Below are 26,378 nucleotides of genomic sequence, written 5' to 3'. Positions count from 1 at the left end.
GCCTTGGCAGCAAATATCTTTAACCTGCTGAGCCATCTCACTGGGCCATAAGAAGGAGAGTCATTGATGCTTGTTAGGGAGTATACAATATACTCGATTGTTTGGAGTGGGGTGAATGTGCAACTCAAGGCAGAAATGTCTTAGATTACCAATGTTTAGAAGAGGGTTGAGTATATAGTGCAAACCAAGCGGAGTTCCAGGTTGCAAGCTATTCCCTATGCTTGCCTGACTCAAATCTATTACAAAGATTGGACGTTTTACCAAAAGCGATCTGATCGAATGAGAATCCTTAGTCACCCCAAAGTAAAGGAGAGGCCAGGAAAAAGAGGCAGTCGGGTCCCCATCACATGCACAGTCCCAATCACTTACAGAACTATTTGACATCAAGGTTCTACAAATAAATGAGTAGATTCCCTGCCACACTCGCAGCTGGAACACTGCCTCTGTAGGATGAAGAGTCATATGTAATGCCACATAGGCTTCACAAGGGGGTCACAGCAGCTAGATAAGGTGGGAGGTGTGCCGAGAGGCCAGCAACCACCACTATGTCCCACTAACACGTGGTATCTCTGCCAACCTGGGTGACACTCTCAGCCCTCACCTACCGTCCCACCCACATTCCGCAGAGAACACACACTTCTCCACCTCATGGATTTACATAGTAGGTGCTGTGCAGTAGGTCCAGGACAGGGCGCACGCCAGCTGGAAGTCATGTGTGTGTCACGAGCACAGCCAGGCCATATCTGGGCGGGTCCCCCATGTGCTCAGAGATGGAACACGGAAGGGCCCAAGCTATTGAGAAACTGATGATTTTGCCACTATTGCGGTCCCCACAAAAGCCCTGGTGTCCTGCTCCACACTCCAGAATGATTCTGAGCAGGCCAGGAGCTGCCATCTTGCCTGCCCTGTAACAGCTCCTGTCCCAATTGGCTTCCTCCTGGCTCCTTACTCAGGCAGCCCTTGGGGGTCCCCATTCCTCATCAAAGAGCCCCTGTCTGAGCCTCAAGTAGAGCATTGAGAAGCCCCTACACGGGCGGCCCAGGAGACCACAACTCGCTTGGCTTGGCTGGCCACATGGACTTCCCCCTAAAACCCAGCTATTTCCTGTCCCTAGAATGCCCCCTCCCCGCCGCCTGACCACAGGGCACAATCCCACTACACAGCTCAGCACCAAGGCTCCAGGCCAGCACTGGAGACAGGGAGTGGGGAGGCAGGCAGTACACCCAGACACCTCCTGGTCCTTGAGACCCACTGTTAGGCCGTTTGTTCCTATGGTGATATGATGCAAAGTCAGTCCTCTCTACTGTGACTGCTAATCTTGCTCCCATCCTCTTCCTGCTGTGGCTGCCTGGGGTCAGAGTGAGAGGGTCTTCCTGAGGTCTCTCACACAGGCTGAGGCCCTAACCCATCCCAACAACCCTCACTTGGGACTGGAAAAGGCTTTCATCTAACCGGAGTGCTGTGCAGTCTTAGGAAAGTCACTTGGTGTCTCTGGTGCTCCTTTTCTCTTGGTGTTAGAGTCGCATGTTACCATTTGCTTGGGGTCTGACTGAAAAAGCAACTAGAGGCATGGTGCACACCTTTAACTCCAGCACTTGGGAGGCAGAGGCAGGTGGGTCTCTGAGTTCAAGGCCAGCCTGGTCTACAGAGTGAGTTCCAGGACAGCCAGGGCTACACAGCACTGCCCTCAGCACTTGGCATTTCCACTATGTTGCTCTGGCTAGCCTAAATAACTTGGGATCCTAAGGCTTCAGCCCCCAAGTGTGACACCACATCAGGCCACTGGTCTCTCTTGGTGACAGATCCTGGCTCAAACTACCCTAGCTGTCTCATGAAGTCCCTTCCAGATAGGTCCTCAGCTGCTCAGCAGTTCTGGAAAGGGAGGCAGGAGAGAAAGACAAAGAGACATGATGAGGGACAAACGTCAGCCTTGGATTCAGCCAGACCTGAAGCCCAACTCCCCTGGACTTTTCCCTCTGGGGTGAGCGCTAAGAACCATCAGGGCCACCTTCGGGAAGACTGGACATGATGCGTTCACTACGATTTCTGTTGCTCACGTCCATCTTTGTTCAAGGTGTGCTCTTCATGATGACATCGGCCAGGATGAGCAAGCAGAGCCCTGCTGTGCGGGGGGGCAGGGGGCACGCCTTCCTCCTTTTGGCTGACAGAACACTGAGTCCATCCCCTCCCCCACCACGGTCGTCCTGTGCATTCACAACTTTGGCCTGGACCAGGCTTTACTTAGCACGACCTGTCTGTCCTTTACTCTGCTTGGTGAAATGCCCCCTAAGACACTTGATCCTCGGGACCCTGAGGTCGTAGACTTTCTCCCACAACTCTGGCTGATGTCAACAGTTTATGGATCTGTCTCCCAGCCTCACCCTGTGTGTCCTCAGTATCCACAGCAAGCCCTGGCTAGAAGCTATCTTTCTCCTTGTCAACAGAGTTTGCCCTGCACTGGGAGATGTGGGGATGTTCACATAGCGACCTGCGGTCAGAAACAGCTTCAGGAGGTGACACTGACAAGCTGGCCAGGCCCCGGGGGACAGACAGACATGTACTGAAGTAATGGAGACTGGAGGACAGAGGTAGGTCCTCCGTCCCTACATCACCTGTCAAGAACCACAAGAGGCAGAGCAAAGCTTGCAGCTGCTTTACTGGCCCTTCTTCCAAGTCACACACAAGCAATGACACGGGTACAATAGAAACTTCTCTCTGCCCTCTCAGCCCTGCAGCCCCATCTTTGCCTCAAGCAGGTGTAGATCCCTAGCAACCCCTAGCAACCCAGAATGATGGGAAAGCCAGCAGAGGGGCATGGAATGACCCGCCTTGCTTGCCACCATGGGACACAAAACTCTAGCATGCTCTTCACACCCCGTGGGATAGCTTGCCCCAACTAGGCAGTCATAGTGACAGACAGCTGCCCACAGGGACCTCACCAGTGTGTGGCCACGGAGAACAATTGACTGAAGATGAGGACAAGCATGTCATCAAAGTGGTGACTCGTGAGAAGGGGATCGTTTAAAACAGAAGCAATCTTTTTTTTTTTTTTCATGCTGAGCAAAACGGTCAGGGCAGCTGCGGGGTTGGGGAGGGGATGTTGGACTTCCCAGCCTCCAGATGCTAGAGAAACTCAAGCAGAGGCTGGGTGTCCATGGTGTGTGCCCTGCAGTGAACTATGGGAGGAACTCCATTTCTTTTTCTTTTCCTCCTGTTTGACACCTCAGTTTCTTGCTCGAGTTTATCGTGATTCCTGACGACAGCGGTTGGTTGAATTGCTATTTAAGCACTCTATTTGAAGGAATCGTTTTATTTGTACACTTTTGTGGGTACTCGGGAATGGCAAATGGGCATCAGGATCATGACCCACCCTGGAACCTGATGGCTGAGTATAGACTGACACCAGAAATTGTTGCTCGGCCGGATCCCCTTACTGCTGCCCCGTGAGTGTTGGCTACCCGGCTAAGCAGTTCAAGCTGTTGACCAGACTCACCCTAATTTGCCATGACTGTGTTTCTAAAGAAATACCGTTGCTGGTGGAGACAAGATGAGCTGCTAGGTTGAGTATTCTGTGCTGCAAAGGATCATTTAGCCAGGGTGATTCAGTTGTGAGTGAGGGGTCCCCAAGAGGAGAGGACAGTGAGGGGGGTACACAAGCAGATTGTCCTGTAGTAGGCCACAGCAACCACCAAAGTGAAGAAGCAGGAGGAGGAAGTTCCGCCTCTCCCAGCCCAAGGGCTGAAAGCCTGGTGGGAATCACACTTCTGAGTATGGGGGTGGCGCAGGGTCCCCCTCTGGAGTCTTAGTGGGCAGAGACAAGGCTTCCTCATAGGACGGCAGAGCCACCTGGGGGAGACAGAGAAGAGAGCTGAGCACCATCGAGAAGAACCATTGGTCTAACCTGAGGTACAAAGAGCATCCCCCACATCTACGATGTGACAGTGGCTTCCATGCCTGTGGGACCTGGTTTTGCTTCTTATTCCCCACAGAGGATGCACCTGCCTTGGCCCTTTGACCCCAACGTCCAAGGATTTGATGAATATACTTGATCCAGATGCTCTCCAAAGAACTGCCCCCATTTCTCCCATCCATGGGGTAGACACATAACCTGGGAAGAGCTCCTCAAAGTCAAATTCTATCCTCCTGGCTAGAGTCCTCAGAGTGGGGGAAGTCATTAGACCCTAGATGGTCCAATCAGATATACTGCTCTTTCTGCAGGCATGACCAAAAAGGTATGATGTTGGCCCATGGGCTCCTACAGCTATTTTGAGGACATAGGACCATAGACCATAGACCAAAGGTCTACCTGAAATTGGAGCCAGGAGAGAGGAGAGGAGAGTCAAGAGATAGAGGTCAAATCCAAGGTCAGGACACAGCTACACCTACAGTGGACTTTTGTGTACTATGGGCTACTAACCCCTCCTTGGAACTTACATCAACAGGCGAAAAGTATCTGCTCCTTTTTACCAAAAATGGCTCAACTAATGAAGTTCAAAGTGAGCTCCCAACACTGGGCCCAGCTGCAATGTTCCTATCACTTCTCAGTCAGCTGCTTCCAGACACACTCTCCTGTCCCCCTACCAGAGGCCACCTCCCACAGGAAGCATTCCCTGAATCACTTGTGTGACAGCTCCATGTTCAAGGTCCCTGTGTTTCATATGGCAGTGTAAACATGTCTCAAGCAGCTGGGATTGTGCACGGCCCTAAGACAGAAGTGGCATCTTGATGTTCTCTACCCTCTAAGATCAGGTACAAAACCAAAGGAATGAGAGGCAGTAAAGGAAGGAGGAAGGATGGCAAGTGATATAGGTGATGAATGGATGGGTGGGTGGGTGGTGGATAGATGGATTCATGATGGATGGTGAATAAATGGATGGGTTATAAATGATGGATATATTGATTATGAATGGATAAGTGGATGGATGGATGGATGGATGGATGGATGGATGGATGGATGGATGGAAGGATGGATGGATGGACGAATGGATGGATGGTTAGATAATGGTTGGATGATAAATGATGAATAGATGGATGGATGGGTGGATGGATGGATGGATGGATGAATGGATGAAAGGATGGACGGATGGATGGATGGATGGTTAGATAATGGTTGGATGATAAATGATGAATAGATGGATGGATGGGTGGATGGTGAGTAGATAGATGGATAAATGATGGATAGATGATGAGTGGATGGATGATGATGATGGATGAATGATGGATGGATGGGTAGTGGTTGGATGATAGATGGATGGGTGGATAATGGTTAGATGATGGGTTATAAATGGGTAGGTGAGTGGATGGATGATGGATAAATAGGTGGATAGATGGATAAAATGAATAGAAGAATGGATAATGGGTAGATGGATAGGTGGAAGATGGGTAGATGTGTGGATAGATATATAGATAGATAGATAGATAGATAGATAGATAGATAGATAGGCAGGCAGGCAGACAGACAGACAGACAGACAGACAGATGGAATTTTAGACTATCGTGGCTGATATTGTTCCCATTTCTTCTCATCCAACAATCTTCTTAGAAGTACTGAGACCTGCTGTGAGTTTGACCATGCTCCAGTGAGTGTGTGGGAAGCATAAATTGTACCTGGTGTATTTTTGCGGGGGGAGGGGGGTCACAGTGATGGGAGAATGGACTTGGGAGGAATGGGAGATGTGGCGTTTATAAGATGCCCAATCTCATACAATATTGCCAATCACTAAAAATATTATATTAAAAAAAAAGTGCTGAGGCTCAGAGAAGGAAAGGAACTGCCCCCAAGCAGCACAGTAAGAGAGTGATAGCCCTGGCAATTGACCCTCCGTCAGGCTCACCTTGAGGAACATCTTGGAGCTGCTGTTCTCCATGGCCGAATTCATGTACTTGATGAATCTGTGGCATGTCCACACACAGTTGAACATGTAGACCTGGAAGAGAGCCTGTTGAGTCTACGTACACTCTGACCATTCTCCTGCTCTTGCCTGAGAGGCTCTGGCTACGTGTTTGATGCCTGCGGGGAGCCAGCACTCCCTCATCCCAATAGGCAGCACCCGGCAGCAGTCCAGACCCCACCCACCCCTCTTCCTCACGTGCCAGCTTGGCGTGCTGCAGAGAGCATCTTCACTGATGCCCATAGCGACCTGCAGCAAATGCTCTTGCAGCTTCTGATCTGGCCTCCAGCCTCTCTGGACACAGCGAGGTATACCCTACTCAGCCACCCCGAGTGACAGGGAGCTCACTATCCAAAGGACGCCAACTCAATGGTAGGGAAAATCGTCCTCAAAACTACCTCTGAACTGAGCAAGGAGACACACCCCTGTGACCCCATGTGGTGGTTTGAATATGCTTGGCCCAGGGAGTGACAGTATTAGGAGGTGAGGAGTTGGAGTAGGTGTGGCTTTGTTGGAGAAAGTGTGTCATTGTGTCGGTGATCAATGAGACCCTCCTCCTAACCACCTGAGAGCCAGTCTTTCACTAGCAGCCTTCAGATGAAGACATAGAACTCTCGGCTCCTCCTGCACCATGCCTGCCTGGATGCTGCCATGTTCCCGCCCTGATGATAATGGACTGAACCTCTGAACCTGTCAGCCAGCCCCAATTAAATGCTGTCTTTATAAGAGCTGTCTTGGTCATGATTCATGTTTACTGTTCACATCAGTAAAACCCTAAGACTCTCCAGCACTTGGGAAGTAGAGGCAGGAGGATTAGGAGTTCAAAGTCAGCCTGGACTACATAAGACCCTGTCTCAAAAACAAAACAAAACCCCCTAATACCCTGTGTTTGGAGAGGGTTGTTTGTTTGCTTGGTTGGTTGGGTTTTTCCTTTTTTTTTTTTTTTTTTAGGATTACAGAACGGTGTGTGTAGTCTCAGGCCACAGGGCTGACACCTAACCCCAGATATCACATGGAGCCAGTGTCACAAGAAGCTCCATGCTGGGTCCAGACGTGCCTTCACAGACCCACAGCCTCTAAGAAGAAGGTCGCCGAGGATGCCAAGCCACATCAGAGGAAGCGAGGCAGGAGAACTAGGGAGGTTAGAAGCTGGAGGGGACCACGAGCACACCTCAGCCTGCCTCCTCATGGTCCAGTGTGGAGAAGCCTGAGACACTCACTACACAGCCTTAACCATGGCACAGAACCGTGAGGGTGCGGGGCCCACTCACCTTCAGGATGAGCACGGTGATAAAGGCCACCGAGAAGATGAGTGTCACGTTGATGAACTGGCTGTGTGGCATGCTCTCCTGGGTTGGGAGGTAATTCTGCAATGATATAGGAACTCATCAGTGCCTCAGCCCTGGGGGGTTCTAATCTCCCCACCAGGGTCACAGGGTCTTCCTCCCTCTCTCTCCCCACCTCCTGCCTTCTCCTTCCCACCTCTACTTATGTCTCTCACATGCACATACACATACAAGCAGACATGAACACATATGTGCACACACACTCATGCACACTCAAACACACACACACACACACACACACACACACACACACATACACACAGACACACACTCACATAATATTCCACCTTGGCAACTCCCAATTCAGGAGCCCCAGGGGGAAACGAGTGTAGTTCCCTCCCAGTCTGGGAAGGCTTTGGCTGCTAGGAGCCATCAAGTCCTCTAAGACCTCTGACACCTGGAAAGTGCTGGCATTACTGGAAAACACCATCCACAACTGGCTCCCCTTCTGGCCTCTTCCCCGGAGGACAGGCCAGACTCACTCAGGGACTGAGCTTTCAGAAGCAGCCAGCCAGAGGCCAGAATGAATATTTCATTCTTGGTGCCTCCTTTACTCCCTCCCAATCCAACCGCTGAGGAAAGCCAGCAGCCATGCCCTGAGGACACTCTGGCCGTCGTACATAAGGTCTCCACCATGAGGAACTGGGTAAGCAAGGTACAAACGCTGTTGCAAGGATCCCTGGGGGAGCGGGTCACTCGCACCCCCTTCCTAGTTGCCATGCTAAGCCAGCAACTGACCCACCTAGCAAGCTACCCTGAGGTCCCTGGCCCTCGGAACTGTGACAGGACCTGGTCACTTTAAGCCACCATGCTTGGTGATAGCGAGTTAAACAGCAGTGGACACCTGATGCCCTTCCTGTAATGCATTTTCCAGGGCAGGATGCTATGATGCTCATCATGGCCGAACCCTTTGACCCTAGAAGTTTCTCCCTGACAGTTACTCCCCAATCCATCACTCACCCCTGAGTCTTCCTCCCCAGAAACCCAGCCTCCAACCAGGACTCACCCAGCATGGGGGACATGCCCTAGGTCACACAGCCAGGGTGTGACCTGGTCCTCCACCAAGACTCACCATGTGGTTCATGGACTTGAAGTTAAGGTAGGTGGGCACTTCCATGTAGGAGCTGCACAGGGTCAGGATGCTCAGACAGAAGTCCAGCAGCCTCAGTGTCATCAGGGGGACCTTGGAAGGACCCTAAGGAGAAACAAGAGGAAGCATGAAGTCCTACAAGCAGGGCACTGAGTGGCCCTCCCTTGAAAGACTCCATCCAAGCCACCAGCCGTCCCTTAGTGAAAGAAACATAAGATGCTCATATCAGTGTCTCTGCAGAGCTGGGGACACAACAGGGGTCTTCTAACTCCCCAGCGCCCCAACTTTCCAGCATCCCTGCCCTTCAAGGACCAGAGTCAGGGGACTGTGAAATGCAACTGTGACAGGGCTGTGTGTACTGTGACCGGCTAAGGCCACCACGATTTTCCTTAGTGCATGATCTTCAAGCCTTGGGTTTGACATCATCTTCGTCTTACCCAATTCCAAAGAAGGAATCAAATTAAGGTTGAGGCCTGAAAAGGCAGCCCACCGTTCTCCCTGGGTAACCCACTCATGCCCGGTATAAGTAGTCATCTTACCAGGCTCTGAAACCTGGAGTCATTACTCTCATCTGGGGCAGGGGCTGCTACCCTAAGGTAGAGTTACGGGCTGGGTTCCAACCCCTCGCCTTCCTCATTTGGTCCTAAGGCTTACCCGTGAGGTTCACCGACAGGCGCAACATGCAGAGAGAGCCTGAGGGTGCTTGCAGGGATGATGGGACCCAGATCAAGCCATGCACATGGGTACTCACAGACCGGGGCCGGGCAAGCTTCAGGTAGGCTGGCAATTCGATGTAGGAACTCAACAGTGTGAGCAGGCACAGTAGGAAGTCCATGATTTGAAGGGACAGGAAGGGTATCAGGTACTTCTCCCGGTTCTAGAAGGCAAGTCCACCCTGTCAGAGTGTCCCTGACGTGCCAACACTCCACTGTGCTATCCCTGTCCCCGTGCATCCTGTTTCCACCCTGGCTATCACTGATGCTACCAGATCAGTGTCTGGGGCCTACCCAGATCCACATGCCTTCCTGTGAGGGGCCCTCTGGGGAGAGGGGCATCCAGGTATCTCAGAAGGCACCAGGGAACAGGTCCATACACAGGGGTTCTGCTACGTTTTCCGTTTGTTTACCTGTCTGTCTGTCCATCTTGTGGTTTTTTCAAGACAGGATCTCATGTATTCTAGGCTGGCCTCAAACTCCCTGTGTAGCCAAGTATGACCCTGAACTGCTAAGTCCCCTGCCTCCACCTCCAGAGGATGCTGCAGAAATTCAGTGTCCAGCTAAAAAGGCAGAGCAGCAAGTCCCTAAAGACTTAGACAGGGTGACTTGGCCACTCCACCCCACCCTGTTTGTGCAATTCTGAGGACTGAACCTTGTGCATTCTGGGCAAGCCCTCTGCCAATTGAGCTCAGCAAGAGGGTCACAAGATGATAAAATGGAAAAATGATGTGAACTAAGGGGTGTGGTTACAGGTCACCCGGGGTGCACTCTGGGTGCCAAAGCGAACCTTTCTTCTAGATGATTCACTTGTGCATTTTCACCCCAGCAGTGAAAACTGAATGACAGTCTCTGAGGGAAGAGCCCACAAGGCAGACCATGACATCCACACTACAGAGCTCACTCTTCAGAGAAGGGGACGGGAGAGGACAGCCTAGAAGGCGGCACCCAGCTAGATCCAGAATTTGATAGTTGAGGAGACTGAGCACAGGGCCAGAGGTGGAGGCACCAGCAAGTAAAGGCCAGGGAGAGGAGCCTGTCCTTCCTCCAGGTGGTCAAAGCCAGATGTGACAGGACATGGGAAGAGACCACAGGAAATCAGTAAGTGTCCCTCTTCCTCAGTGGGAATCCAACACCCATGCACATGTGCCTCCATTGGGGACAAAGTCACAGAAGAGGTAGTGTCCTGGAAGGGGGTGTCTCATGGTTATCTAAGCCATTCAGAGGTGACCAAGACACCTTGTCTGAGCATTTAGGAACTCACTGCTCTGCCTTTTTAGCTGGGCACTGGATTTCTGCAGCAGCCCCACAGCCACAGCACACAGTGAGGACACACCCTGGTGGGGGAGAGAGGCTCCCAGATACAGCAACGGTGGGCAGGGAGTGACACTCCAGGCCAGCATTAAGCCTTCTCTTCTCTACCCAACCAGCATCCCCATCATCTTCAGGGCAGGACTCTCCAAGTGGCCAACCTACCTACCTCCCTGTGGTGCAAATGGCTCTTCTTTTGTAGGAAGTAGAGTGACAGGGTGACTAATCTCCCTGTCCCCCCCCCCCCCAGATCATCCCAACTCTCTCTGGGCCTGTCTGCCTTTCTTAGCTCAGCCTCACCTTCTCAGGGTTTCATGAGCGAATGTCCCACTGCAGTGGGGGCGGGGCAATTGGAATTTCTGTCCCCAGGATAAGCCCAGTACTGTGCCTCTCCCTGGACCCCATACTATTGCCCCCTTTTCCCTTTTATCTCAAAGCTCCTAGCCCTACTCATAGTCCACAGAATGCAGGTCTCCTGTGAGCACCCCACCACTCCAAAGCTCCCCTTATAGCCCAGAAGATTATGGAGTGCCATAGGAGAACAGCATCTCCCCCCCAAAATGAACACATGAAGATCCATGGGGTGCTCAGGACAACCGGAAGGTGTTTGCTCCTGGCCCCTCCACCCCTGCATGGACCTCACCTTGACCACGCCGAACAGCAGGCTGATGCTGATGATGAAGAGCACTCCAAGGAGCAGGAAGCTGGAAAGCAGGTCAGCTGCAAGGCAGGGCAGAGACTGAGGCAAAGCCAGAGTGGGTTCCAGGGACCAGGCTCTGGGAACTGCTACTGTGGGACCTTGAGTGTGAATAGTGAAGCCTGGGACCAGACCTGGGTAGTAGGCTGGCCCTCCTCACCCACAGGAGGGCTGTGACTGGCAGAGAGAGACACTGGTGGACAAGGCAGTGTCGAGAGGCCAATATAGCGAACTTCCATCTGAGCTTCAGAACCTGAGAAAGCCCCTGGCACAAGCCGGAGAGCCTCATTTGCATGTGAAATGCAAAGGCTCCTAAAGATTCAGGGGTGCACAGCAGACCAGTGGAACCGGCAGGACCAGAGACCCCAATCCATATACCCAATCATTCACTGCCTACAGCTCCCCTCCCAACCACCACTGTGCCCAGACATACCTATCCTGAGGTATGGCATCTTGGAGAACCTGCAGGAGACTTTACCGCGGGCCACCTCCAACACATGCTCAATGAACAACAGGACACTCATGACCTAGGAGAGAAAGAGCATCTGTGAGCCCGGCCACCGTCCAAACGAGGTAGGGCTGGAGTGCCAGTTTGCCCAGTCAGCGGGCCTCCTGGGTAAATTATATGGTGTTTGGATGCTTCATGCTGACCCTTCCTCTTCTCTGCTATGTGACTTCAGACAACTGACCTGACTTCTCCATTCCTCAGTTTTCTCATCTGTAAATAGGGTTCATACCAAAGCTACCTTAGGCACCCCCTGTACCTAAGAAGTCACAGTAGAGACTCGGAGGGGCACTGTGCCTCCCACTGCTGAAGATCAGGTACCTGACTGCACCCCTCCTCTGTACCCCCAGAACAGTCTCTGGCTGACATAGGACCTTGGTCATCATAACCCAAGCATTATGGAGTTCCAAGTTTATGAACCATCAGTACAGGTCTAGGATGCACTGTAGAGCCCCAGGCCCTGGGTGAGCCAGTCCCAGTCACCCACAACTCCAGAATCCCTACTCTTCCAGCTATAAAAGAGCCATGGGGGGCCAGACAGAATGACTGGCTAAAGCACATGGCAGTATGAAAGCTCAGTCTGAACAGGGAGAAGCAGGTATGACCTGATCTGCTGGCTCCAGCAAGGAGGTCTGGGTCTCGCTTACTGGTGTAGCTGTTGCATTGAATGAATGAATGAATGAATGAATGAATGCATGCATGCATGCATGAATGAATGAATGAATGCATGCATGCATGCGTGCAACCTGTCACTTGGGGGCCCTTACCATGCAAGACAGAGAAGAGATGATTCTGACAGGTCTAAGTATTGGGTGTCCCAGCTGCCAAAGTTACAAAGACTGTTAAGAATTGCATTTTATCCACACCACAGTCATCTTCCAAAAGATCCCCACACCACACAACCGCCTGTCTGTGTCTTTCCAGAAATTCTGTGCCTCTTCCCCACTACAACACACTCAGTTCTCCAGAAGTGATCTACCCACGCAGGACACACTGAGTGGACAGACAGGCAGCCAGACCTCCTTCATCTGTTTCCCTTTCCAAACCCTGGGTGGTTGGTTGGCTCATTAGTTTTGGTCTTTTGGTATTTAGCTTAGATACGGATCTCAATCTGTTATTTTGAACCCCAAGTTTAAAAGTCAGAAAGAGGGGTGGCACAGGAAATGGCTGGAGAGACTGGCTCCGGGATTTGGGTCCAGATTGCTGTATGTCCTTGAGAAAGTCACTTCAACTCTCTGAATTTGCCCATCAGTAAAAAGGCAACGGCAGGATGCAGGCAGGAGGCAGCCTCAGAGAAGGGCCTGGCAGGAGCTGAGGCCAGAGCCTGCCTTGGGCAAGTTCCCTGTTGGCTCCTCCTGTAGCTGCTCCTCTGCCTGATGGGAAGGGATTTGAAGGCTCTGCTTCATGAAAAATGGTGGCAGCTGCCGGAAGGGACAGCAGGATTGGTTCATAGGGTGGGAGGAGATGAGGGAGGGGCTTCGAAAGGGCTGTAGCCCCTCCCCCCACGCCCAAGCCCACACCTGCCAGGTGGCTCAAAAGAGACAACATCAACGTTCAGCCGCCAGATGAGTCCTGGGTGTACTTGTATTGTAAGCTCTCTCTGTTCCTTTCAGACGTTCAGACAGATTAGAAGGCTTGCCTGAGGTCACACACCAAGGCAAGAGCAAGGCAGTACCCAAATCTACAGTGCTGTCCTGGCAATGTGCCACCTCCAAACACCCTGAGCCGCGTCTGCTCGTCCAGACCCCATAAGGAGTAACGCTGTGGCCACACACCAGGGAAGCTTTGGAATATGTCTACATCCCTGTGTTCTGTTCAGTGTGCTAAAGACATTGTAAACTCATGCCAAGACCTTCCAGAGAAGAGGCAGTACAAACGCTAGGGTCCCTCAGCCTGGGGCTGGGGCACGGCAGACGTCTTTGCCTAGCATGCAAAGCATCCTGCTTTGGTCTCCAGCACCCCACAAATTATGTGTGGTACAGGATATTGTAACCCCACTTCCTGAGAAGTAGAGGCAGATCATCTACCCTAAGCCATATAGTAAGTTTGAGTCCATCCTGGGCTACATAAAACCCATTTGTTTATTCAAAATGAATAAACAAATATCTGTATAGTGCATCCTCACTGGGTCACCCTAACTGTTACTCCACCTTGGGGACCATGGCTCCTCCTAATCCCTAACTCCACAGTCTCCTCACCCTGGCCCTGTACTCTGAGGGACACCGCCATTCCCATCCCAGCAACAACTGTAGCGAGTGGCCAGTGGCCTGGGAAGTACCAAAAAAGGGGCCCGGACAAGGTCGGTCTTTACTCGCTGACCCTTCCATAGACCAGGAGAATGAGACTCGGAGGTCCTGGAGCTTGCCCATGGCCTCCCAGCAGCCCCGGGTTCTCTAGAAACTTTTACCAAGCTAGTTATTGGTCTTCACCCTCTGGCTGCTCCCTGTGCCTTTGGCCTCCTGGCCCTGCTGAGGCTGCTCCTTCACCCTCCCTTATAAAATCCTCCAGAGGGTCGGCAAAGGGCCCTCCCTGATCCTGGCAGCAGGGCCGAGCAGTGTTAGGCCCAAAGTGTTTCCTCACTGCGAGGCGGGGGAAGGGGGATTTCTTCTGAGCAGCTTGCTGTCACCTTGGATCTCTTCTCAAGATGTTGCTGGGGGGCTGGAGGAGGGGTGAGTCTGTCCTCATATGAGAGTCTGGAGCTCAGAGAGGGCAGATACCAGCCTAAAGTCACACAGGAAGGCAACCTAAGAGTTAGCCGGAAGGAGGTGTCCTCAGAGCCCACCACCTTGTGTCCCCAAGAGAAGGAACATCAACTCCTGACATTACTGGCCCCACTGTGTGCTGAGACCTGAACACAAGTCTGGCCTGCAATTGTCCATAGCCCGGCAAAAAAGGACATAATGAGACTGTCTATAACCCAGCAATAGGGACAGAGAGGAAGAAGCTTAACCTCAAACCTCTGTCCCCAACCGCAGGGCTCCTCTCAGGGTTGGTGACTCTGTCCACAGCCACCTGCCTCCTCCCTGGGAACTATCCAGAGCCCCTGGCTCTCAGAATGGCAGACTCTGGAGACCCACAGGCTTTCTTCCTGACTGTGTCATCTGAGACGCTGGCTTCACCCTGGCCCCTCCCATGCCTCAATTTTCACCAACAGACGGGCACTGTTGAGTATGTGAGGGCCATGCAGCAGGATTGCTGCACAGAGCAGGGCCTTCCACCCACAAAGCCTCCATCTGCACAGCTTCTCAGAAGACACAGTGCTCGGCCATGGCCCCATGCCTCAGTAAGCATCTCAGCTCCAGAGAAGCAATCAGCTCTTTCAGGGCAGCCATGAAAGGACAGAGGGACAGAAAGGGGGATTTCCAGACCTAGCGTCTCCTCTCACTGACCCTGGGCCCTACCTGGCTGCAGGTGAGAGGCTGGCAGTGTCCCTGGGACTGTGCAGTCCTCTCTACGGTGGAGACAGATGCTGTTGAGCCTGTCTCCACCCCCAGCATCCTCTCTCTAGACGGGCATGCGGGTGACATTTTGTGGCTGCAAGCTCTGCACCCTGAGTTAGCCGTTGACCTCTCTGGGCTTTGGAATGAAGACGAAGGCCCCCTCCAAGGTTACTGCAGGGTCACAGGGCACGCAGGACACAGAGCCGGTGTTCCGCTTGAGCAGGACTGAGGGGGAACATGAGAGTGTGAGGGAGAACGGCTGGAGACAGACGTGGTGGTGTGAGGAGGAGGTATCAGGCTGCCAGTGACAGACATGGTGATGGAAAGGGGCTACACCATTTTCAAGTTGGCCTGGCGTAGGTGACAGGCACTGGGGCAGGTGATGGAGGAAACACCAGTGGCATGCTGGGAGGCAGGAAGTAACAGCTGCGGTGGCTGTGATGGACGTGCTGCGCTGACACTGACGACCCGCGTGAAAGATGTTGGGGCGATGACATTCAGTTGCCATGAGGTCACAGTGAGGGTGGTCACAGAGAGCAGCCCCACTCTGTGTGCAAAGGCAGGACAGAACGGGGACGTATGGGGACCTGAGAGGAAGAGGAGTTCCCCACCTCAGATTCTTTTTGAAGCTTTCCACCAGGTAAGCATCAAGAGTTCCCAAACAGTGGGGCTGGAGAGATGGCTCAGTGCTTAAGAGCACAAGTCCAGCATCCTCATGGATGCTCACAACTGTCTACATTCCCAGTTCCAGGGGACTCGGTTCCCTCTTCTGACCTCTGCACGGGCACAGACGTGCACACAGACCAAACGCCGTACACAGGAAAAAAAAAACTGATTTAAAAACAGTTGAGAACAACTGCTTAAGGCCATCCTCCCTTTCCATCTGTAAACCCATTTTCTGGGGCTCTCCCGGGAGATCCATTACAGGCAAAGCTGTGTTCTAAGCCCCGGTGCTTCCTGGTCCTGCGTCAGCAGCCGTTAATCCCACCGAGGTACCTCAGGAGCCACCATATAAACTACTCATCAGAGGGAGAGAAGGGAAACGGGATGTCTCCTAGCAACCCTTCAAGATGAGCTTGAGAGTCGTGCCCCAGCCTGTCCTCACCAACAATGAGTCCTTGACACCACCCACACCCTGCCCTGCGTCCCGCTGGGTGACCTGGAACCTGGAGAGACTGCAAAACTCTAGGCCTTTATGGGAGCTATTAATCCCTCCTGTGACCCTAGGTGTCAACTGTACACCCTGGCAGATCAAGGCATCTGGGAGGTCACAGAGAGAGACAAAAATGTCATCAGCCAGAGGAAGCTCCCCTCCCCTGCTTCCTGTCACATTTTATAGGGTGGCTGGGTGAGGTCACACCCCCAGAGCATATCCCCAGCCTCTTTATGCTACCACATCACCCTCATCCTGCCTGCGCGCTCCACTGCACCCAGCCTGCTCCCTGCCTGTGCCAGAGTCACCTGAGCTGGCTTTTCCCCAGTGGCTGGTCCCTCCACACCCCACCCCAGCCATCCCTCCCCACTGCCTGGACGCTGTGTAGGGGCTCAGAGGCCCTGGTGCAGTGGTGCCCACCTCTACATGAGACCCTGTCTCTAAGATAAAAACAAAAGAATGGGGGGGGAGGGGGAAGAGGGGGAACAGAGGGAGGAAGGGAAATGGAGGGAGGGAGGGGAGTAGCGAGAGGGAAGGAGGGAGAGATGGAGGGATAGACAAAGAGAAATGAGAAAAAATAGGAAAAGACGAAAGAAAATAAGAGAGAAGCCCACTATACCCCAACAAGTGCCCTGTGTGGCCCGCACCACTCCACATAGACCTCTCTGCGCCTCAGTTTCCCCAATATTAAGGAAAGAGCAGAATCTTCTCACCTCAGAGAATCATTGTGAGGAGAAACTGAGGAGACATCTATCTACCACAAAGAATGGTGACCCCAAAAAAGGTGGGCTGATTCCACTGGAGCGCATGTGTTTGAACAAGAAACACGAGCTACCAAAAGCTGCAACTCTGCAACTGAAGCCACCCAAGCACTGTCTTGCCTCTCAGGGAAGACGGAGAGGCTCCCACTGTAAGACCCTGTGCAGCAATGTGGGGTCTGGGGGGACAGGGGCTAGGGATGAATTTCAGGAGTCTGAGGCTGTGAAGACACTGCTCTTGGGAACTCCAAGCTCCAGTGCAGAGTCAAGGAAGTCACGAGACAGGGTAGTGGCTGTAGGAAAATCTCAGGGGACAGTTACTCGGTGAGAACTGGCCATAATTTGGGAATGGGCTATCTTCTGTCTCTGGGAGTGAGTTATGAGCTAACAGGTTTTTAATATTGAAGTCATTAGAGATCAGTTGCCACCTGATATATGCCAGGGTTCGGCACTGATAACTCAAGAGGCCAACTGCTGCACCAGCCTGTAAGGCAGAGCACCGAGATGCAGCGTGCAGGATCTAGGGAGGCTCAGGGGAACCGGGGCTCAGAGAAGAGGTCTTAGAAGAAGGGAAAGTCTCTCTAAAGGTGCTCAGTCATAGCAGATGCCCCAAGAGAAGGACAAAGTGTGAGCCCTCACCCAGGAAATGGAGGTGTCCCTCTTATAAACAGGATTGGAAGTCATCCAATCACACAGCGAGCTCCTCCTCCCCACCCCACCCCCACACGCCCAGTTCCTGTTAGTGACTGGAGAGGGTGTGGGACAGGCTGGGAACACGGTGGTGGGCATGTCAGGCAATGACCCTCCAGGAGAAGTCAGAGCACACACAAAGCCCTTTTCCCCCACACGTCCCTTGTCCACCCCTTCCCCCCAGAGCAGCAGACATCATAGATGACACTTGACACAGTTTGCCACCAGCGGCTCAGGACATGCTGTACCTAGAGCATTGATGGCCAGTGCTAGCCATCTGGAGGTCCCCTCCCCAGCAAGACTGCCACCAGAAGGGAAGACAGGAGACAGAGAACACAGGAGCCAGGGAAATGCCAAGCCACAGGACAGACAGAATGACAGACATGTCCTGGGAAGGTTCACCAAGTAGTCTCTCTTTGTTCACAATCATGAGAAACTGTTCTCCAGGCTCAACCCATGACCTGGTTGCTCATCTTCAACTTCCTGTATGTCCACCCCAAGCAATTCCTCACAGCACCACTTCCTGTTTATCTAGTTAACTGATGTTACCAGAAAGAAAGAAAAAAAAAGCCTACACCCCCTTAAAACACTAAATACAACACATCAAACTACGAGTTGGGTCAAAAGGATTTGATGATTGTGAGGAGTTGGGATGTTGCAGGTCCAAATATTGTAGGTTATCTTCAGCCCCTAAATGGACATTTATTAAAGACGTCTTTAACCTAACATCTTTGTGACTATCAATAAATCCTTTCAGAATGTGCTAACAGACCCAAACCTCCACCAACCCAAAGACTAAAAATGTCCCAGATAAGCATCCGTGGCAGAGACATTTCTGCTTGGCTTGTAACCTAGTGTGTCCACCAGTGCGTTTGAAAAGTCTGTTGACTTGGGACTTTCTTTATACTGTTTCTATAAAATAAAAAAAATGCCAGACACTTGATACCATGTTGAGACCTTTTGAGGTGGCAACTGCATGCTTTTCATCAAACCATTCCCAGAGCAAGCAGCAGCAATAACATCACTGGGAGTTATGATAGCCACAGTTATTAGGCACCTACTACATACCAAGTCCTCTCTGAATGCTGGCATGCCCTCCCTCACACCCTCCCCTCGGCCCTCAGACGCAGGCTCTATTGGGTGCAGGTGATGCCGAAATTGAAAGTTGTCATGTGTGTCCTGCATCTAAGAATATGGCTGCTGGGTGTGACAGCTCCAGGAACACCGCTGGGCCCCAGCCTCCATCTGGATCAGGAACCCAGGCTTTGTGTTCTTCATCTATCACAAGCCACATGGCCTGTCCTCTCAGCAGCCCTGTTTGGCTTCCCTGTGCCTCAGTTTCCTCTTCTGTAGAATTGAGAGTGTGGAGGCAGCTGCTATGGGAGGTGGGGAGCTCACACTGGACACACGGACTCTCCAGGGAATAGGAGGAGCTCGAAGTTCTGTTCTGGGGATAGTCTTAGAGCCAGGTATCACTGGGTACTTTCCTGAAGTTCTGAGCCCCCGCTTAAGGCAGATGAGACTCCCAGGGGACTCAAGCCCAGAACCAACCCCTTGTCCTGGACCACGGCTGTGGGCTGAGGACAAAAGCCTTGTTTCTTGGTCACGGTGCCCCAGCACTGGCAGAGAAGCTTTGGCCTGGCAGAAACCATCCCTGACTCAATGCAGCTTCTTTCTACCCTCTGGCATAGAAGTGCTGGGTGCCTCCCTGGTCATGGCTCTCTCACAACAGAGGGACCCGCAAGCAAGATGCCCTAAATGGTACTGAAGAGGGACGAGGACCCTAGCCTAACCCTGCTGGCCTCTCCACGGCAGGAAGGACACACAGAGGTGGCCAGATCCTGCCTCTGTCCAGCCCAGGATATTAGAGAAGAAGGTGCCAGGTCCTCAGGCCTTAGCTGAGACTTTCCCAAGGAAACAATGGAACTGATTTTTAGATCTCTGTTGAGCACTTGAGCTTTCAAAAGGGGACTGACCTCTGTGGTTGGTCACATGGCCAGCTAACCCCCCCCACACACACACACCGATATCACCAAGAACTACCAAGCTCAGAATCTCAAAAGAATCACCCTTGGCACAGAGACCACTGGCCTCCATTAGTGGCTGGAAAACTTGAGGCTCAGACAGCAAAGATAGACACCCGTGTGCTCAAGGCCATGTTCTCAGTGAGTGACATATGTCCAATCACTGGCCACAACATGAAGTTAAAGGAGGAGGGAGACCTGGAGTTCTGAGGCAAGCAAGTCAGACAGATTTCCTGGAAGATGCTTTCCTGAAGATCCCAAGAAAGAGAAATGAATCCCAGAGCACTGAGGAAGGAGAGGTACCTCTCCGACAGGCAAGGCACCCCAGCCAAGGCCTAGGAGTCCCGTTGCCCCTTCCCCGACTGTCTACGTGCATTGATAATTTTGTACACAGAAACCACCATCTGGTTTTCTGTGTACAAAGCAGTGCTCTGTCAACAGGACAGAGCTGCCCGGCTTTCAGCCATGCACAATGTATATCTGTGAATTGATGGCAGATACACCAATAAGCCCCTTACACAGCATGTGTTGATGGTTGATGTAGCACCACCCTCCTAAGCCAAGCTTCCGGCATGCTGATTGTCATGCGAAGGAGCCCCCCTCTCCTTTGTGACAGGCCATCAACCAAATAACCAGCAGAACTCCTCAGAGCAGAGCCCGCTGCTGCCCACAACAACCCAGGAAGGATGGCACCCAGTGTGACAGGCCCCAGACTGTGAAACAGAAAAAGGATATGGACAGAAAGAGAAAGCAGTCTGTAGGTCCTGACAGGCAGTTGTCACAGGTGTGCCCCACTGACCTGGGACAGGAGAGGGACATGGAGAGCTCTCTGCACTGACTCTGCAGTTTCCTCTAAGTCAGAAACTATCCTGAAAACCAAAATGTTTACTTTAGAAAGTTGTGTGTGTGCTGAGCCTAGTGGGGCAGGCCTGTGATCTAGAGGCTCTGAAGAAGGCCAAACAGGATTGCACACAAGTTCCAGGCCAGCCTGAGCAACTTAGCTGACACTGTGTCAAAATAAAAAGAGGGCTTGGGGGGTGCTGGTGGATTTTCCTGGTACTCCTAGGCCCTAGGTCCCACCCTTCCTAGTATCATAGTAAAGAAAAGAGGGGGAAGAGAGGGGAGAAATATCCCGTGAATAGGGTGCTGGTGGGCACCTGTAAACACAGCGTGGGGAGTCTGAAGCAGGAGATTGAATTCTAAGCCAGCTTGGGCTGCGTAGCAAGACCTGGTCTCAAAGAAATGAAAGAAAAGGCAAATACAGAAAAGCAAGGGAAAAATAGACCTTTCACAGTCCCCGGCTAATGACGGCCTGTTCATCACACCAGCCCCATTCTCTCTCTGATGTTTGCTCTTCCCTTCCACAGCTAGAGTCTGCATAGGTTTCTCTGGTCACTGCAGGTACCACCAGCCCCACAACCCACCCCAACAGCAGGAATAGACACAAGAACATAGCAGGAGAGAGCCCAGGGGTTTCTCTACTAAAGGGACTGCCAATGGCCCTTCCTTATTTTCTGCCACCAACTTAGAACACAAGGAAGACGCAAGAGGCCACCTGGGGGGACTGTGCTCTCATTCCCCGGTGCCCAAGGCAAGTCTTGAGCCTGGAGCATCAGAGCACAAACCTATAGGCCAGGTAGGGTCTTCCTGTAACTGCACCCTACAGTTCCATGAAGCGTGGCCCCATCTCGGGCGTCAATGGCCCAATTTATTCCTCCCCACAGGGGACAAGTGTACAAATAGCTCTCAGCGTACAGAGATGTCACCCATGGCTGGCTCCAGATGACGGTAACATGAGCGACTGGTACATCTGGTGATGGCTTCTCCTTTTCTACCCAGATGTTTGAGGTCCTGTTGGTGCACCTGCCACCCAGCTGCTACGCCAAAGGAAAGCCACCCAGCTTTTTTTTTTTTTTTTTTTTTTTTTTTTTTTTTTGTGGGAAGGAAAAAGGAACCTCTGGCCAAGAGGGTAGGAAGAGTGTCTGTCTCTGGGATGGGTATCTGACTTCTGGGCTTCTCTGTCCTTATTCCCCTACCCTGTGGCCTAAAACATTCCATGGCTCTGAATGGCTCACATACCAAGCAGTAGCTTTGCAGACTGCATAGTCATGGCCCACACCTAGGGACTTGGACGGTGGCTAGGAGGTGACCTGCTTTTATGACACAAAGAATGACCCCACCCCCAAATAACAGTGGAACACAAGAGAAAGGACTCAAAGGCTCAACTTTACACAAAGTGCTCCTCACCGTCCCCTCCCCAACCGTCTCAGTGGGGCTCCAGAACCAGGCACACCTCACCTCAGCACACTGGCTCCTCATGCAAACTCCCCCTCCCACACTACAGCATCCCCACCTGTGACACTCCTTCCAGGAAGCCTTCCCTGATCACTTGACCCACAGTCTCCTGGATCTCTATGGAAACAGGACATCACTGAAGCATCGACAGCTGAGGTACTTGGACCACATGAATAAGAAGAAATCACAACGGTTGCATGATACAGCCCTGCTGGGTTTATTTACTTTTTAATATATTTACGATATCCTGAGACGCCAGACAATCAGAGAGGGAGGCGCTTCTCTGAAAGGCAGGAACTGAGCTACCAGAGCAGATGGAGCAAGGGTCCCAGCAACTGCAAACCCCTCGACCCCACTGAAGCCACTTAGTGACCTCCCCCCACCCAGTACACTGCAAACATCCGAGTTCAAAACTCCCATCCAGGGCCCAGAGTCTCCACTTTAGATAGGGAAGCAAGCCCCAAGTCGGGCTTGCACAGGAGCTCAAACAGCTGGCTCAGGCAGGGGTGGCAGAAGGACCCTTGTCACATCTTCCCAGAATGCTGAAAGACTTTATGCCGAGACAGAGTGCCGCCGCCCCCCTAAGCTCCTGGATTGGCTGAGGCTGTGTGGGACAAACTCTAATCCCCCCTAGATCATGTCAGGCCCTAGATCACTGGTTCTCAACCTGCGTGTCTGGACCCTTTTGGTGGCTCTATCTCTAAAAATACATTTACGTTACAATTCATAACAATAGTAAAATTACAGTTATGAAGTAGCAACGAAACTCATGTTACGGTTGGGGAGTCACCACAATGTGAGGCACTGTATTAAGGGGTTGCGGCGTTAGAAGGGTTGAGAACCCCTGCTCTCGGTGGACAGGTGGGTCAGGACACACTCACGAAAAGGCACGGGACCATGTTGTACATGTCCCTCATGTTATAGATATCAACTTCACCCACACAGCCACCTGACACGTAGCTCTTATCCTCCTCAGCTTTGTTTTCTCATCTAAAGAAACAGGCTCAGAGAGGTTAAGCAAGACTTCACAGCAAAGGCTAGAAATGGGGTGGGGGACAGGGTGGCACACGGAAGAGCTTAAGGACAGAGTTGGTTTGTACCACTGCCTGGCCACACTGCCTGTGGCCGGAAGCAGATGTCACCAGGCTCTGCGCAGCAGCCTACGGATTTAGGTTGATTTTGAGGAAGCTCTTCCAGGAGAGCTGTTAGCCACAGGTTCTGTCTGAGTCACTGAAGCCAGAAAATGTTTGGGCCTCAGGGAGTTAAGTGTGGCCAGGGGTGGGGATGAGGGGTAAATCCCAGCACAAGAGAACAGAGATTCCAACCTTGGGCCACTCCAAAGGGAGAACCTTATCCCTGGGGACTCTGACTGGACCTGGGGTCACACGGTGACAATGACAGCTACTGTGACATGCTGGCTGCACAAAACTTGAGCTGTCCCTGAAGAAGGCAATGGCTCGGCTGAGCTGTGAGCTGAGAGGAAGTGTTCCCAGGTTCCCACTAGAAGTCCAAAAGCGTAACCCCAGACCCCAGGCTAGGATAGGACTCAGATAGCCCTACACGCAGGTGTTGGGGGGAGGGGCTGGCATCCTGGAGCAACCCCAGCCTGCACTCCTCCCCATTGCCAGCCTGCCTTTCCCTTTGCATACTTACAACCTTAGGGACGCTATGGTGGTCAACTTCACAGGGAAATACTGAGTCCCAGAGTAGCAGAGGGTTTGTCTGGGGTCCCACAGACAAGTAATTGGTAGCAATCCCCCAGCTGGAAGGTCTAAGTATGTCATCATACACACACACACATACATACACACACACACGTACATACACATACATACACACACACATACATAAACACACATACACACACACACATACACACACATACACACACACACACACACACACACACACATACACACATACACACACATACACACACCCCAAATGCTTCAAACACCCCAATACTTACTATATGGTAGATGGCCAGGGCTATGGTAGCAACTCGGACGTTGAAACAACAGCATGTCTGCCTGACTGGCACTGCACAGGAGGCCATGGTGCGCTGTACCCTCTTCTGAGGCTCTGAGTAAGGAGTCTTGGGCCCACAGAAGGGCAAAAAAAAAAAAAAAAAAAAGAGGAAGCCACAGGCTTCTGCCTCACTTCCGCCTTGCCCTCAGAGGGTAGGGGCCAGGTCTGTAAGTCTGAGGTGTAACAGCTGCGGTGGGGAGAGAAGTGGGGGGTGGGGTCACAGTTGACATCAGGGAGCCCAACTGAGGCTCCAATGCTTCACCAGGGCTGGGCTACACATTTATAGGTACTCTGCTTCCTGGATGCTGAACACTACTTTCAGAAGCCCTTTTCTAGAAAAAGAATAAGATACCAATGAAACGGTAGTTCTAATGGCAGGATTCAAACCCAGATCTGCCTGGTCGTAAAAACAGCAGCTGTCAATCAACTGCTCCTTGAGACCCTAGAGGCTAAGCCCCTCTGCTCCTCACCTGGGCTGTTCCAGGGAGGGACTGTTGTTTTGGTTTGGTTCGGTTTGGGGACACAGGGTTTCTTCGTATAGTCCTGGCTGTCCTAGAACTCACTCAGTAGAGCAGGCTGGCCTCGAACTTATAGAGCTCTGCCTGCCTCTCAGGATCAAGCCATTCCTTGCCTGCAGTCACCAGTTAGTCTCAAAAGGAGTGGGGACTAGAACAGAGGCCAACTGACTCTAGAGCAGTAATTCTCAACCTGTGGATCATCACCTGTTCAGGGGTCAACCGCCCTCTCACGGGGGTCACAGATCGAAAATCCTGGATATCAGATATTTACATCACAACCCCTAACAGCAGCAAAATTACAGGTATGATGTAGCAACAAGAATAAATTTATGATTGGGAGTCACCACAACATGAGGAACTGTATTAAAGGGTAGCAGCAACAGGAAGCTTGAGAACCTTTGCCCTGTCAGCCCTCCCTGAAGCTGGGCTTCACACACATTTCCACCTCCTCCTCATTCTGGACTCTGAAGGAGAGAATTGTCACCATGGGAAGCCATAGGCACGAGAATGGACCAGGCCCTGTAATAAGCTCTTTCTCTTGCAGTCTGTAAACCCGGACGTAATCTGGGAGACCCCTGACCAAACCTGCTTTGTGGGGTCCCGTGAAACTGAAAACTAGGATTGCCCATTCTTCCTCACTCCCTAGGAAACGTTGGAATTAGTAAGTTTGAGACTCCTCCCTGACATCTCAGATGATAAATGACCCACGCTGTAATAGAGGAAGGGACCAGAAGTCCTTGCTTCAGAGCTGTGGGAAGCCCCAAACAAACATCAGGGCAGGAGCCATTAAGCCCCACCTCCACTGACAACGTGGAGTTTGGATTGGACACCATAGCAGCTCATCATTTTTTTTTGCCCCAGGAAAGTTTATAAATGGCCCTCAGCATCCTCATCTTGAAAAGGGCTGTGCTGTCAGGGCAACAAAATCAGACATGTTGAGCAATGGAGGGATAGCTTCATTGATAAAGTATTTGCCGAGCAAGCTTGAGGACCCTGGGTTCGGTTCCCAGCATGTATGTGCTGGCTTGGCTTGCTGGCTGCAATCTGTAGGTGAATTCCAGGTTCAGGGAGAGAACCTGCCTCAAAAATTAATACAGAGAACCGCTGAGAAAGACACTCAGAATTAACACCAGGTCATTGACACACATACCCCAAAACACACACACAAGCTCCTGGCTGACTTGGCCATTCCGTTTGAAAGCCACTTTCTTTTTCAAAAACCTTGCTAAGCCCTGACATAAAAGGACTCATGGCCTGGGTTTGAATCCTGACAACTTCCGGCTGGGTAAGGAGAGCAGCAGAGGGAGGAACCAGGGTGGAGGAGCTGGGGTGGAGGAGTCAGGATGGAAGAGCCGGAGTGGGAGGCCTGGAGTAGAACTGAGCAGTTCTGGGAGACCCTGAGGCCCTGGGGATCTACATCTAATGGCAGGAAAGGTGGTGGGAGGGCACAAATCACAAGGGACAGCCTACAGAAATATTACTGTGCTCTGGAGAACCAGGTACAGAACCAGGTCTAAGCAGAGGAATAAGGCGTACCTTCTCTGTGTGACATCATTTTATATAATCTTCAGAGAGACATTTTTGCTTTTATGGTGATAAATTTATTTTAACATGCCTTATAAAAATACATGATAAGCAGCCCATGAATTCTGTGATCTCCCCCTTTATGGGATCTTATAAAGCTCCAGTTTAAAACAGACACATTAAATTAAAAGGCAGTTGGTGGATTTAACAGCAAGAAGGTCTTGCCTGCACACAGACGCGGCAACAGTACAACCCAGCTTGAAATCTCAGGGCCCTGGGATAGCCCCGCCCCTCAGCTGCTGTTTCCACACTGCAGAGGCCGCAGGGCAGATGAAGTGGGCTCACAGGAAGCATCTTTTGGCTTCCTCTCTGGCAGCCCCACCCACACCTCCATC

General features: G+C 51.9%; 1 protein-coding gene across 1 annotated transcript; it reads right to left on the bottom strand.

Annotated features, from left to right (window-relative positions):
* Positions 1-2,765: 2,765 nt before the first annotated feature.
* On the bottom strand, positions 2,766-23,987 carry LAPTM5 (lysosomal protein transmembrane 5). Its single transcript, XM_080921964.1, has 8 exons — positions 23,883-23,987; positions 11,482-11,575; positions 10,995-11,071; positions 9,079-9,204; positions 8,310-8,432; positions 7,163-7,258; positions 5,835-5,927; positions 2,766-3,846 (listed from the first exon to the last, which is right to left on the bottom strand). Exons 1-8 carry the CDS (start codon positions 23,967-23,969, stop codon positions 3,757-3,759), a joined length of 786 nt encoding a protein of 261 aa, XP_080778090.1. The 5' UTR covers positions 23,970-23,987; the 3' UTR covers positions 2,766-3,756.
* Positions 23,988-26,378: the final 2,391 nt, after the last annotated feature.

Source organism: Micromys minutus, assembly GCF_963924665.1.
Source record: "Micromys minutus genome assembly, chromosome: 9".
Classification (NCBI taxonomy): domain Eukaryota; kingdom Metazoa; phylum Chordata; class Mammalia; order Rodentia; family Muridae; genus Micromys; species Micromys minutus.
Note: the sequence above shows the minus strand (reverse complement) of the source record. Positions and strands in the feature narration are given on the sequence as shown.

What these genes read in the sequence shown, in the direction of transcription:
- LAPTM5 (XM_080921964.1), bottom strand. Translation starts at nt 23,969, where the DNA reads ATGGCCTCCTGTGCAGTGCCAGTCAGGCAGACATGCTGTTGTTTCAAC. An exon ending in TGCTGTTCGGCGTGGTCAAG is followed by an intron (nt 9,205 to 10,994) that starts GTGAGGTCCATG and finishes CTTGCCTTCTAG; the next exon opens with AACCGGGAGAAGTACCTGAT. An exon ending in TCAAGTCCATGAACCACATG is followed by an intron (nt 7,259 to 8,309) that starts GTGAGTCTTGGT and finishes ATATCATTGCAG; the next exon opens with AATTACCTCCCAACCCAGGA.